Source organism: Schistosoma haematobium, chromosome 2, assembly GCF_000699445.3.
Source record: "Schistosoma haematobium chromosome 2, whole genome shotgun sequence".
In the NCBI taxonomy this organism is placed as follows: Eukaryota; Metazoa; Platyhelminthes; class Trematoda; order Strigeidida; family Schistosomatidae; genus Schistosoma; species Schistosoma haematobium.
The window spans coordinates 29,217,210-29,230,424 of NC_067197.1; the positions used below are offsets into that span (position 1 = coordinate 29,217,210).

At 31.8% G+C, this 13,215-nt stretch overlaps 1 protein-coding gene across 2 annotated transcripts in view; it reads right to left on the reverse strand.

The window, feature by feature from the left end:
* MS3_00006663 (uncharacterized protein) overlaps window positions 1-11,245 on the reverse strand; it is a 57,608-nt gene extending 46,363 nt beyond the window's left edge. Inside the window, exons 1-3 of one of the 2 annotated variants that reach the window (XM_051214867.1) lie at window positions 10,761-11,245; window positions 10,585-10,722; window positions 10,414-10,549 (exon numbers count right to left, since the gene is read on the reverse strand). In XM_051214867.1, coding sequence (XP_051068049.1) covers window positions 10,414-10,549; window positions 10,585-10,722; window positions 10,761-11,182 — 696 coding nt within the window. In that variant the 5' untranslated portion in view covers window positions 11,183-11,245. Of the gene's footprint in view, window positions 1-10,413; window positions 10,723-10,760 lie in introns of both variants that reach the window. The other variant, XM_051214868.1, reaches the window with a different exon arrangement.
* Between the last annotated feature and the right edge of the window lie 1,970 nt (window positions 11,246-13,215).

The window sequence follows — 13,215 nt, forward strand, 5'->3', positions numbered from 1 at the left end:
TACTAATGGTTGCTTTGGTTATTCAGCCACATTGACTATGTAACGTTTTTGTTTTTCAAGTGAATTTTTGGCAGAATACTTGATCACGATTCTTAATGCCAACTTCTGTTAAGAATCTATACATTCAAAATACCAGTGGAAGTTACTTTAACCGGTAGGTTGAAAGCATATTTTAGAAAAAAATAACAAAGGGTTTTGCAATCCCTGAAGTTAATGTTTGTCTATTGCTGAGAGTTCAGTCCATTATTAGATATTTTTGTGATGGTTTCTTTATAAGGAATTCTAGTTCGGTCAATAATATCAAAAGTTTCGGCAATTGTCATCGTTTTTTGTTTACAAACTTTGTAGAATTCTTCAGCTTCACAGTTTTTTGGTATAAAGTTGTAAGGTAAATTATAAGGCCTATTTAATTCAGTTTCCTTCTATGTTAAATTTAAGTGAACATTTTTAGTTTTGTTCCACTTTGTCAGCTAGTCCATTCAATTTATGAATGAGATTTCTATTTATTGATCTAGTTCTGATCTGAGTCTGAAGTTATGACTGGAAAAATGCAATTACAATGTTAACAGTTTACAGGTATCCTTCAGCGATATTCTTTTTAAGACTTTAGAAGAATTCATTTACATTGGAAAACTTTTTGAGTTTGAAATCATAATACAAATTTTTTGTGATTGGCTAAACGTTTTTTCAGTCATGCGAATATAGACTAATTCAACCAACAGAACTATGGTGCTACTTTTCTATTTAAGCAGTAAACTTGACTATTAGAAACAAATTGAGTAGAATAATGTTGGACTTGCATAAACAGAACAATATTTTAAATTGTTATGATGGTTAAAAAGATGGAGGGAAAAAACCGTAAACTATTGTAATATAAAATATAGAATATGAACTCTTAAGGAGTTAAGTGTAGTACAACAACATAGTACATATTCATGGATTATTCTTTCAATTAACTTTTTGTGTGAAAACTAGTGATCCTAGTAGTGTCCGAATCGAAGTAGATAGGAAAGAGTTTTAGCCATTCCATTTACTAACTGAGGATCTAATCCTTTGACCCTTAAGCCACCACATTTAATACGGAATAATCCAACTCAAATTTTTCTTGAAAATAACCTCATAGTCCTGAATATTTATCTAACAGTTTATATTACATTGTGAGAATTAACTAAGAAGTCTATATACTTTATTCTGTACCAAATAGGCGCCAGTTACTCGATGGATAAAATCACTGAAACAAGATTAAAGTTCAAGTTGTGGGACTTCACGAAGGAGATTGCATTCACTGAAATTCTGTAAATATGAAACAGGTCTTAATAATTGTATTGAAAACGACAGTAAAAGTTTGGTAATAAAATCATGTACTTTGTAGTGCTCAACAACATCAGTCGCATTGAACTCAGCTACAGGCACTCCCTATTATTTCAATGAAATAAATATCTTTCTTATTTATTATCAGCACTTTATTCATCAAAAAGTGTTTCAAAGAGTGTAACCCAAAAGAATTTGTTTTAAAACTCAATAACATTATCTAGAAAATATATATGTGAAGATTGTGTAATAAACTCACTTTAACTATTGTATGGAGTTTTTTTTATTTTGACTTTCATTACACTTCCGGAGTAAAAAGAAGTAACTTTCAGCTAGTTTCATTTTCATAACAGTAAGATCATAATGAATTTTTATTTAAAAGCTGTTTGTATATATATGTGTGTATCGCAGTAATTTTGATGTGATATGTTTGCATAGTTTTTCATTACAGAAGTTAAACATTTAGTAAACTTTGTTAATTTTAAGTAAATTAATATTACTTAGTATGAACTTAAATCAGTCTTACTCAAAGTACTAAAGACTCCATGATCACCTTGTGAACAATATTAACTCAAGCTCTACTAGTTAACTTTATCTTCTATTATTTACTCACTAATTTAAACATATAGCCACGATTATACTTAATACTCAGTAAAGATGTCAGATACTGAAATTCAAAATACTTCATAGCTTTGGGGTTAAATTTAATCAAAAAATTTCCATACTGTCAGAAATTAGATTGATGTTAAATTTCTAAGAAAAAATCTTTCAAAAATCAAGTCTTTGGTATTTCTTTATGAAGAAAAGGATAATTTAAAATTTCTTATTTCACTTTAGCTTATTTTAAGTGATCTAAAGCAATCACTGCCGAGTATTTCAGGGAATATTATCTCCGTTACTGACGTGTCTTGTATTACTTTCTCATTTTAGTATCTACAGTATTTACACAATATGCAACAGATTATTAGGTTCATTCACTATTATGAATTTCTATAAGATTGGTCAATTTGTAAAATGGACGAGTTATATATATATATATATATATATATATATTCAGTACAAAATAATTTCACCATCTGTTTAGTATACACAAACGTATGTACGTACAACTATGATTGTGTATTTAAATTAAAATATGTAGTTCACTAAAACCTCTCCTGTGGGAAAAGACTGAAATAATTCTTCTTTTTCTGTAGTTAGTAAGCAAATACATTAATTGTTTGTAATAAATTGTTTAGATAACGAAATGAAATTTATTTCTGAATATGTATATTTATATATACCCTTATGTACTTCATTTGTAATCCAAACAAAAGTTAAAAGGTTGGACAACCGTTTTATTTGGAGCCTACATTTTATTAAATACGAACATTATCATTTTGTTCATTATGCTTTCAAGGAGATAATCCAAAAACAATACCAGCGATAAATTGTAGTTGAGATTTAGAGTCCAGTACTAGTATTAAATGAAGTGGTTTTTTGTAAAATTTGTCAATTTCAAAGACAATTCTACATCACTTGTTTGATTTGCCTCACTACTGACTAACTATGAGATGAAGTCCCTGAATTTCCTCTAATAAACCTGAACAATCAAATTTGGATGTAAACTACAATTTTGTAGTTTTGCTAGATAAGGATCTTCTTAAAACAAGAGTATGATTATTTTGGAACCTGGACTGACAAACCTCACCAATAGGCACTGTACACTAGATTTTATCAGTTTAGAACTCAACACCACTAATTATCTACGACCCTACCAAATTATCGTACAACTTTTAGGCGAGCGCCATACGATTGGGTTATTGAGTCGAAAGTTCAAGTTACACATTTTGTACTCTTATGATTTGGGATAATATATAAGCCTCATCTAGTGTCACTATTAAACAACTGTATCACTCCCAACTTAGTTGACCTAACAGACTACAATTGTCAAGAAGAACTTTTAGACATAATTCCGAACCAGTGATTTGGTGTTATTGTACTTGCTGAAAAACCTGAAGTTAGAGGGTTTGACAGGGAGTAGGATGGAGAGAATACACACTTTTGAAAGGTCCAGGACTGAAATCAAATTTCCTTGGCTTTTAGTGGTCCTTCAGATGGCAGAAATTCATCACAAAAGACTATACTCAGAATATGTGAAAATGTTCTATCACACCTACTTCTCTTTAAATATAATAATATTTATGGACAGAAGGACTATATCCATCGTTAAAGATGAATGTTTTTTCTTCTTTGGTAATTGAGAGAAAAATCAAGAATTTGACAACTATTTCATTTAGAGTATACTTTACGTTAAATGTGAACAGTGTCAATTTATCGGAAATTATTGGACTATCTAAACCAGCATAGAAAATATTACCTTTAAAATGTTTACAATTTAAGCACTGAATAAGCCATCATCTTTGTTTATCTAGACATTAACAAAGCTTGACCATATATTTAGAAAGTGGAATCTTAGTGGGGTAATATTGATGAATACATTAAGATACCAATTATGGCTAAAAACCCATATTAGCCCAAATGTTATTATACTGACTAAACCATCGGTTAGTCAGAAGAATTTTAGAGAAACATATTGTCTATAATATCTTGAGTTTTCATGTTCATTGGGAGTTTTGTGGAAGGTTTGTTGATAGCGAAACCAATATTTTCCTCCTGACTCAGGAAATCATTAATTGGGATTTCGATATAAGATACTAACGAGGCTGATTGTTAAAGCATCTTATTTTTTGGTATCAGCGTAGTTCATATGTTTTAAGAAGTATGAGTTTACTAAAACTTGCAAATATATCTTGCTGATAAAATAAAATATTCATGAGAAATGATTAGTTAGACTTATTGGGACTGTTACCAAAAATCTAATATGCTATAAATATTGTTCACCTTTTTCTGTTTGGAAAGCATATACAGAATTATTCGGTAGATTGAAGATGACTTAACAAGCTTACTGTTATTATTAAAATCAAATATTTTATTATGTACAAAATGTGCGAAAAAATCGGATCATGATATTAGGAAACCTACATGGAATAAAACATCTAATTTAACAATGTGAACACTTTTTAACATCTACATTCTGTACTTACAATGATTAGTCACTGAATAGTCATATTTTTCTAGTCTTTAATACTGATTCAATTCCTGCAATATGGTTGGGAGTCTGAGAGACTAGACGTTGTGCGTACTTTGTTTTCATGTTAGTTAGGTGAAGGTAGCCGGGAGGACTCTCTGAACCTAGATTATGTACGAACTGACACTCGTCAACGATGAGTGCCTTGAATTTTGGGGGAACTTATAGTCATTTTGGAATTAGAAGCATGGTTTGTGCTAAGTTAAGCCACATAAAGTAAGCTAAATAAATGAGATAGTTCGTGAATAGCCATTTTTTGCTTCATTTAAATTTTTTGATCTTACAACTGAATAAGTCCAACATACTAATTACTGATTTGCACTTATGGAATAAAAAGTTCTACTTCATTGAAGGTAAATTACACTTCGTTTTTTTCATATAACTCTGCTGTAATAAAATCCTAGCACATTTGTACGTGACGCCAGTGAATAAATTATTAGCTATAAACTAGTGAAGTAAACTTCTGGTTAAATCAAAGTCACTAGTAATACATAGTGAGTTGTATGAAATACTTAATTTATGGTCATCTGAAACAAATGTCATATATATTGAGTAGCAGAAGCAGACTTGAATAAGATATTTACAATTACAAATAGAAACAGAATGAACTTATTTAGTCTAACGTATAATCTCTGTTCACCAATTTTTAGAGTAAACGTTTAATTAAAAGCTAGTAAATATCGTTGTAACATTCTTCAGTAGTACCATACCTTAAATATTATAGGCGATTGTAATAGAAACCCTTCAGTCTGTTTGGAAAATAAAAGACTTCATTAATCATTCCACAATATGCATTATTACTCAAAAGCTAATTCTTAATATTGAGCACAAGTCTATTAATGATTTGAGTAATTAACCGGTCAGAAGAAAATAACTACTGTGAATAATAATATTGTTAGTGAGTTGTAAGCAGTATGTGGCGAAGAATTCAGGACTGAGATTGCTGGGAGAATGAATTTGGTGTAGTTGTAAAAACGTAACATTTTTATGAAGCACCCCCAATTTCGTGAATTTTATTATTAAAATGAAATTTCTCTCATTAAGCGTTTGCTATCAGTGGAAGGGGTGTACTTGAATCAGTAAGTGAATGCATCCATGCGTGATCTTTGTATCTAAAACTAACTGAATAAACAGATTTGAAATCTTGATTGTATCTTGGAATTGTTAGTAATAAGAGCTAGGAAGGGTGATTCGTTTTGTTAAAAAGTCATCAGTTTCGTGTATCTAAACCTATGCTAATGTGTCTGATAAAACTTAAGTGACAAAGTTTTGCTATCTAATTTTTTAAAAATCAATAACAACCACTTTATTCAGTGAGACAAAATTTCTTTATCAACAGCAAATATGAATACGTTAGATATTTCATGGTACCTTAACACTCAAGATGTTATTTTTCTAACATAATCTAGTGAAGTACATTTAAAATTGCATCCTATAATCACACCAGGCATAATTTTAACCTATTTGGAATAACTGAATGAATATTCCTAAATATTTGGGCGATAATTACTCTTAGTATTCCTCTGTAAGTCAAAACTGTTACAAGAGACACCACTAAAAGTTTGTAACATGCCATAAGCCTCAGAGTTAGGAACCATAAATACGTACCATTTAATAGTAGATTTAAATTTTATCTGGCTACACCTGCAAAATAAATAATTACCACTAATTTCATTATTATCAGTATCTATTGTTAAGTATTAGGCATAACTGTTTTCAACTAGTTATCCATCTTCCACTTTCTTTATTTTCTACGAAACTAGTATCCACATTTTTTAATGAGGCGTGTATCTTAAGTCATGATAAATAACAGATTTATTACAGTAAAGAGAGAAAGAGTTGAACATTTAATCTCGGACATAGCCGAAGATTTAATACGTTTCATATTTGTAAGCAATGAGGCTATACGAATGTGTTGTCCGCTCGAGCTTATTAGTATAGTCTATTAGCAACCTTGAAAAACGTTATCCTTACTATTCAGATATGCATCATATGACATTACGATAACTTGTTCAACAACTGAGCAACTCTCATGGCGCACTTATAGGATTATCACTTGATATCTTCACTTATTAAAAACAGTTACAATTTAATAAGACGTTTGAGTTACTTAGCAGAGTAAAAGTACTACGAACATCATTGATAGAATTTTACCACTAGTGAAAACTAGACAGCATGAAACCTCAGTTTGAATATCCTTACATGATCATGAGTAAAAGTATTGACTTCTAAAACTTTCCAAAGCATAATGTTTACACAGTTTAGACAAAGTTGTCTGATCAAACAATTTAATAACATAACATTTGTGAGCTTCATATTTTAAAGGAACTCTAATTTATATTTAAGGCAACATATTAGTTTCTAAATTGTAAGTTATTACGTAAATTAAATAAAGTGGTTGGTTCAAAAACATTGTTTGGTATTTTTAAGTCAGTATTTATTTGTCGAATTTACTTAAGAATCAAGAAAATAAGCATAATTTACTTAACTTGCATACTTATTAAAAAAATGGATGTATGACAAATTATTATATCTAGTGAATCATCAAACCTGATTTGTTTAGACATAAAAATGACACATACTTCAGTATTTGTCAACCAGAAATACAGCTCACAGTTTGCACTATTATAAAAATGACCCCAATATTGAGATTCGAAATCATCTCAAAAATCGTCAGAAAGAACAGGGGTGATTAGAGAGTGTTCAGTTCCAGATTAGGATTCCTAAATAGTATTGACTCAAAGGCTTTTTGTAGGTGAAATGTGGTATATTCACCCCTCTATTTGAGAATAAAATCTTTTACCTACTTGATTAGAATCTAATGGTTTGTACTTTCACCTGCAATAAACTTGTGGTATATCATGATCCTTTTCCAACTACTATTATGTCCCTTTATCATAATTATTACTTCAGTCGAAATACGACTTTTTAGGTTTCAGCTAGAATTAATGTAGATACGGCTGTAATGTTTTTAAAATTATAGTGTACATGTTAGGTAAAACAGAAAAGCATAGACCCATAACTATATAAAGTAAAAAATGTATTCAACGGGAAAACTTGTCAGTTACTACCATTTTTATATTCCTGTGTAAGCATTGCGTGGTAACAATAGTTTAAATGAATTACAGTTTATAAACAAAGATTTAACAGGTATGCCTACTCATCTGCTTGAATCCGTTGTTGTAATTCTTCTGATCTAAGACTATTTTGTACAACTAAAGGAGTGGGTTTGGATAACAAAATTTCATTCAAATGGTTTATATAATGACAAAATATCTAACCCACCAATAATGTGTCAAGTCAGCTTAAGAATGGTCTAACATTGAATATTTTATAGTATTCCAGCTTAAGCAAAATTTTGCTTTAGAGTTTTCTTCCACTAATTATCAGACTAGATCTGTATAACAAAGTTGTGGAGGTATTGATATATTTAGAGCTAAAGATAGTTAAAAAATACTCTTCTTAAACTCCCGATTCCCATAGAATTGGCCGCAAGAACGACAAACTAAGGGAAAAACTGTTTAACCAACAAACAGGTAAATGCAAATTCTGTTTCAGATTATTCCACTGAAGTTTAAGACCCTCCAAGAAATCGATAAAAAATGTAGAAATCAGAACATTGCCACACAACAATACAGAAGCTAACCTTAAGAGTTGTTATTTGAAAGGATTCCCACATGACAATCATGGGCATAAAAACTTACAAAAATTGAAATGAAGACTGAGTAGGAACTTGAATAGTAGATTTTAAAATTAGTAGTTTGTAAAATTACAAACCATACGGTAAATATACTGTGAAATTGCTCATTTTAGCTAGATGTAAGTACAGGACAAAAATGTATGCTGTTGAGCGCTAATAAATTAGGTCAGATGTGAGAACGTGGAAGTCTTGACCAAATCTATTTGGTTGGTACGAATCTTTTTTTAGACAATAGGATCTACTTGATTAGAAATTCGTGCCAGAACTGTGATTACATTTTACAGTTTATACAGATATACAATAATTTCTAAGTAAATGCCATAATTTATGAAAAAATTTACGTAAAAGACAAACTTGGGGAGAGTTTATAAGTAATTTAGATCTCCGATCTTTTTTTCGTCGTTTTGATACACTACTACTAGGTGTACGGTGATTTTAGCTTGTCCCATTTTATTATTATGAAGCGACGATTTATTTCAAAGTATTTTGATAGAAAACTTAAGTAACGTCGATGTCGTTTTGCTTAAGGCTCTTTACCGACTAGATTTTCGTTTTCAATTTAACAACTCAAGAAGTAAATCTAAAGATTATTTTACTTGCTCGTAGTTTGCATATACTTTAGTAATCGAATGATTCTGTAAAGCCAATCAGTACACAAACACTACAGAATATTGATCTTAAAGAGTGGAAAACTACGTTTTAGTATTTTCAGAATATTGAAACACCATATGACGTATATATTGTTTTACTATGGACAAATTATTTTCCTGCAAATAAAATACATTTTTACATCATGATTAATACATAGTAAAATAAATATATTTATTTTATGGATGGACTACAGATCATTCGGTCATAGGTGCATTATGTATCAAGTGGCCAGTAATAGGGATATCAAATTATTCTTATCTCATTAGTAAACAATACTTAAGGATCTTTATAGCTGGAACTTTCAAATGGTAATGTGAGTAAAAGAATGTGTGTAAAAGTGTGGTCCAGAGTCTCAGAACAGTTAAGTAGTTCTTCATAATAAGGTTTAATATTTCTTAATTTGTGAAACTGACAGTTCTTATTTACCAAAAATACCATAAAAAAGCTTATTATGTATAACGAACCAGAAAATAACCTAAAAAGTAATATGTATATCGTTTGATCTAAGTAGTACAATAAGTGAAGTGGTTTTTTACTGCATTAAAATATATAATGCTTAGTGAAAGGTTGTTCAAAAACATTCATACCTCACTTGATGACATACCTTATGCATGAAAAGTTCGGTTTGACAGGATTTTTCGTATTTAAAAACTTTACACCTCTAAAATACATTCATATATACGGTTTGTTGAATTAAGAATGGTTAACGGTTTTTATTCGTCTGGTATGGATTGATTTTACTATTATTATTAGGTTCACAACTCAGTTTCGATCGTATATAAGGGGTGCTTAGGTCAAACTAAACTAATATTAGTTATGTAATGCAAACATCATGTGAAAATATCAAAATCTTCACAAACGTGCTTGAATCGCCCGACTAAAAACGACTGGACCTGGTAAGTATCCACATAATGGATCAATTTCCAGAAAAATACCGCATCTTTGGATGAAAACGTTCTATTATTATACCGTAGAAACCTCATGAGCAGGAATGATCGCATGGCCAAACGTACGTTATCGACTTGCAGCATCAGTACATGGTGTTTCAGTTCGGTTTTATCAACACTGATGGAGATGGTATTTGGTGTCTTCTCAAAGTAAGTCTGCCTAAAAGTGTAGCTCACGTTATAAAATATTAAGTTACTCGACCAACATTTTGTAACAGTTGTATTCGACTGAATATATATATATATATATATATATATATTGATGTAAAAAGTAGGAACTAGTTAAAACTACATCAAATGACATTTCGAGTAACCGAGAACATCCTCTCTGTCTTTCGTCTATTAGAACACAACGTTGCTTATTTTAAATTTGTAGGCTTTTGACACGAGACAGAAATTTTTACAACCGCTGAATTAAGTAAGACGCTGATGCATATTTAGTAAATAAATCTATCGGACTAAGCTACAATAAATATTACGTTTAACTTGGATCATATATAAGTATTTGTGCTTCATTAAGCCCAAGACCAATAAAAGTCATGACTCCCATAACCGCCAAAATATTGCAAATATTAAACTTCCTTACTCGTTTTATGTCAGTTTTATGAAAAGTGACTTCACGACTATTGTTATCGTGCAGACATATCATATAAAATCTTAATAAATTCACCAACCTGTTGAACACATACATTCAAATTCGAAGACGGGATTGTGCATAAAAATTGTTTAGCGTAGCGTAAGTGCACTTGCTCTAGTTCTTCTGGAGTCATACCCCACTTCTGGAACTTTTCTGGTATTCTAGGATCAAACCTTCACAAAAATTAGTAAAGCATGGAAGATCATACCATGTGGTTTCTTGTGTTTGATGATTCAGAAAATATACCTGATTGCTCTCATTTATCGCCATGTCATATCCAACGGGAAGCTCGCTTATAGCAAACGTCATGGTGGGTCCATAAAGTAGTGCAGTTTGTTGTGAGTTTCTACGACAAATGTCATATCAGTAAATAGGACGATGTACCTTTGTCCCTGAAACAATCCCGGGCTACACGAACCGGAGAAAGCAAAATCTGGGCTAAATTCCGTCTTGTATTTGGAAGCAACATCAAGACTTTTTTGATGGCTGTGATTAGGAACATTTGCAGAAACAGACGTTCTAAGTGCAGCATCCAAACAGGCTGGAGATGAATTCGCTTTACTATGGAACACCACAAAATCTGCAGAATTTCTTTCGTTGCTGTGTACAGAGTTAAGCTTGGAAAGTCGAGAATTATCATTCACATCTCCAGGTGGAACGAAAAAAGATTTTGGTAGATTACGTTGATGTAAAGGAACCTGTTGCCTCTGGGAGGCGGGATTGAAAAGTTCTTGAAGGCTGCTGTTTGGATCTTCTAGAACGGTTACTCGAACACTCGGAGGCTTCCTAGAATCATATCCCTCCATAGCGAAATATATCACGATATCAGAACACAAATACTGATTAACTCAAATATTTGGTGAACAATTAAAGTGTTGAATGAATGACTTAAACAAATATTGACACTGTCGAATCAGCTTCTTGAGTAGGTCTTCTAGATAAAAGTATAAGATCAAAGCATCTACCTGATTCTTTCCTTAGGAGTAACCGCATCGAAATAAAGAGACATACCTTAGTGTTTAGATTTACTCTTTCTTACTGCTTTTGTTTGGCTTCTTAGGCTGACTGGCTCTTGTTCAAGCCTTTTCATGGTCTATTCGGGACCGAATTTACTACTGGCATGTGAATTTCTGTATGACAGAAGCAATCAATTGTGATTTAATTTTACTCAGTTTTATGCAAACGAATGATGAATGTTCCTTTGTTTTGTTATCACACGCTCCCACTGCAAAATCAGATATCGTTGCTCTATTTCAACGTGACCATTATGTTGTTCCTCAGTAGTAAGTGCATATGGTGAAGTGGACCGAGTTATGTTTACCACTAGGAAGATTCAAACTTGCTCCGGATATTTCAACAGAACTGACTTATACCACGCCTTCTGTTATTGCATAAAGTGTAACGAAACAAACTCGCAGTCACCAATGATTTGCTGTTGGTTTCTTCTTAGATTAGCTGTCTCAGGTGTAAGAAATAGATGAGATGCCTTAGTTTTAGATCCATTATTCTTTTTAGGAGAATCTTTGATCAGATTTGGCATGTACTAGAAACAACGGAATCTTACGGTGACTACTTAAAAAACAACTGAAAGTGATGATGGTTGTTAGGAAGCACTTTTAACATTGAACACAGGGAGGAAACATTCGGTTCCTTAAATCACTCCCATATGTAGCAGAAGCTATTGAGGCCGGACTACATAGTGATCTGGCGATAATCGTCAACCAGTTTGGGATATCATTACCTAGTGGGGTCGTAAGAACTATTTGAGCTGACTGGCCAGAAGTTTAAGGTGAATAGTCTTGATCCTTCTAAAATCCCTACTTTGCCACGTTTAGCAGTCCCTATTGTTCTACATTTGTACTAGAGGTTGGCATGCTAAACGAGAAACATCATATAACACGTATTTTAATTGTCTTCTCTTATCACAATCAGGCTGAATAATAAGAACGAAGAATGTCTGTACTTGTTACTACTCAAAAATTATTCTTCAACCCTTTGAGATGCACATTAGTTTTACGCAATAATGAACACAACTTGATCTAGTGGATTGGTGAAAATGACACTTTCAAGTCAAATAAGATAATCACTACACAATTTACTAAAGGAATAGTGGAATTGACCCTATAATCGTCATCAGAGTTTAATTATTTTTCGGCAATTCTTATGACGTTGCAGTACCTTTTATTCTCAAATTTTTCTCTTTTTCGTCTAGAAATTGCTTAATTGATGACTTATCTCTCACATTTTTTATTCATAGTTCCTGCATATTTCATTATTCTTAAAAAATTTGAGATAGGATTTTACTGATTTCACAGAAAAAGAAATCGCAAAGGTTCTCCAGGAGAATGAAATTACCATTCCATCAACATTTTGTCGTGCTCAGTTTTCTTAAAATTATTCTGACTCATAAGAGTAATCCAGTCTGCAGAAATTAATTTGGAACAGATCTTCAGATTTCTGGAACCAAGGATTAAAATTAAGACCAGCTAGACCACCAAAGTGGAATTCATAAAAGGCGCTGAATACTGAATCAATAGCCGTTACTTGCAGTTCATTTGGTGCAGCGTTTGGCTAAGGCACACATCATGTTCAAGAGAAATTCATTAATCCTCATTGTATCCATGGCCCTGTAAGTGTGCTTCTATTTGGTCAAAAGTAACGTCGAATATGGTTTTCCTGTCACCAGTTTATAAGTCTTGCTACAGACACGTTTAAACTGTCTTCACAGACGGTTTTGATATCCCCAGCAACTTCTACACATCAAATGGAGCACTAGAGATAAGGCGCGAAATGCAAATAAAATCTTTACTTCAAGGATAGTTTATGTACAGAAAAAACG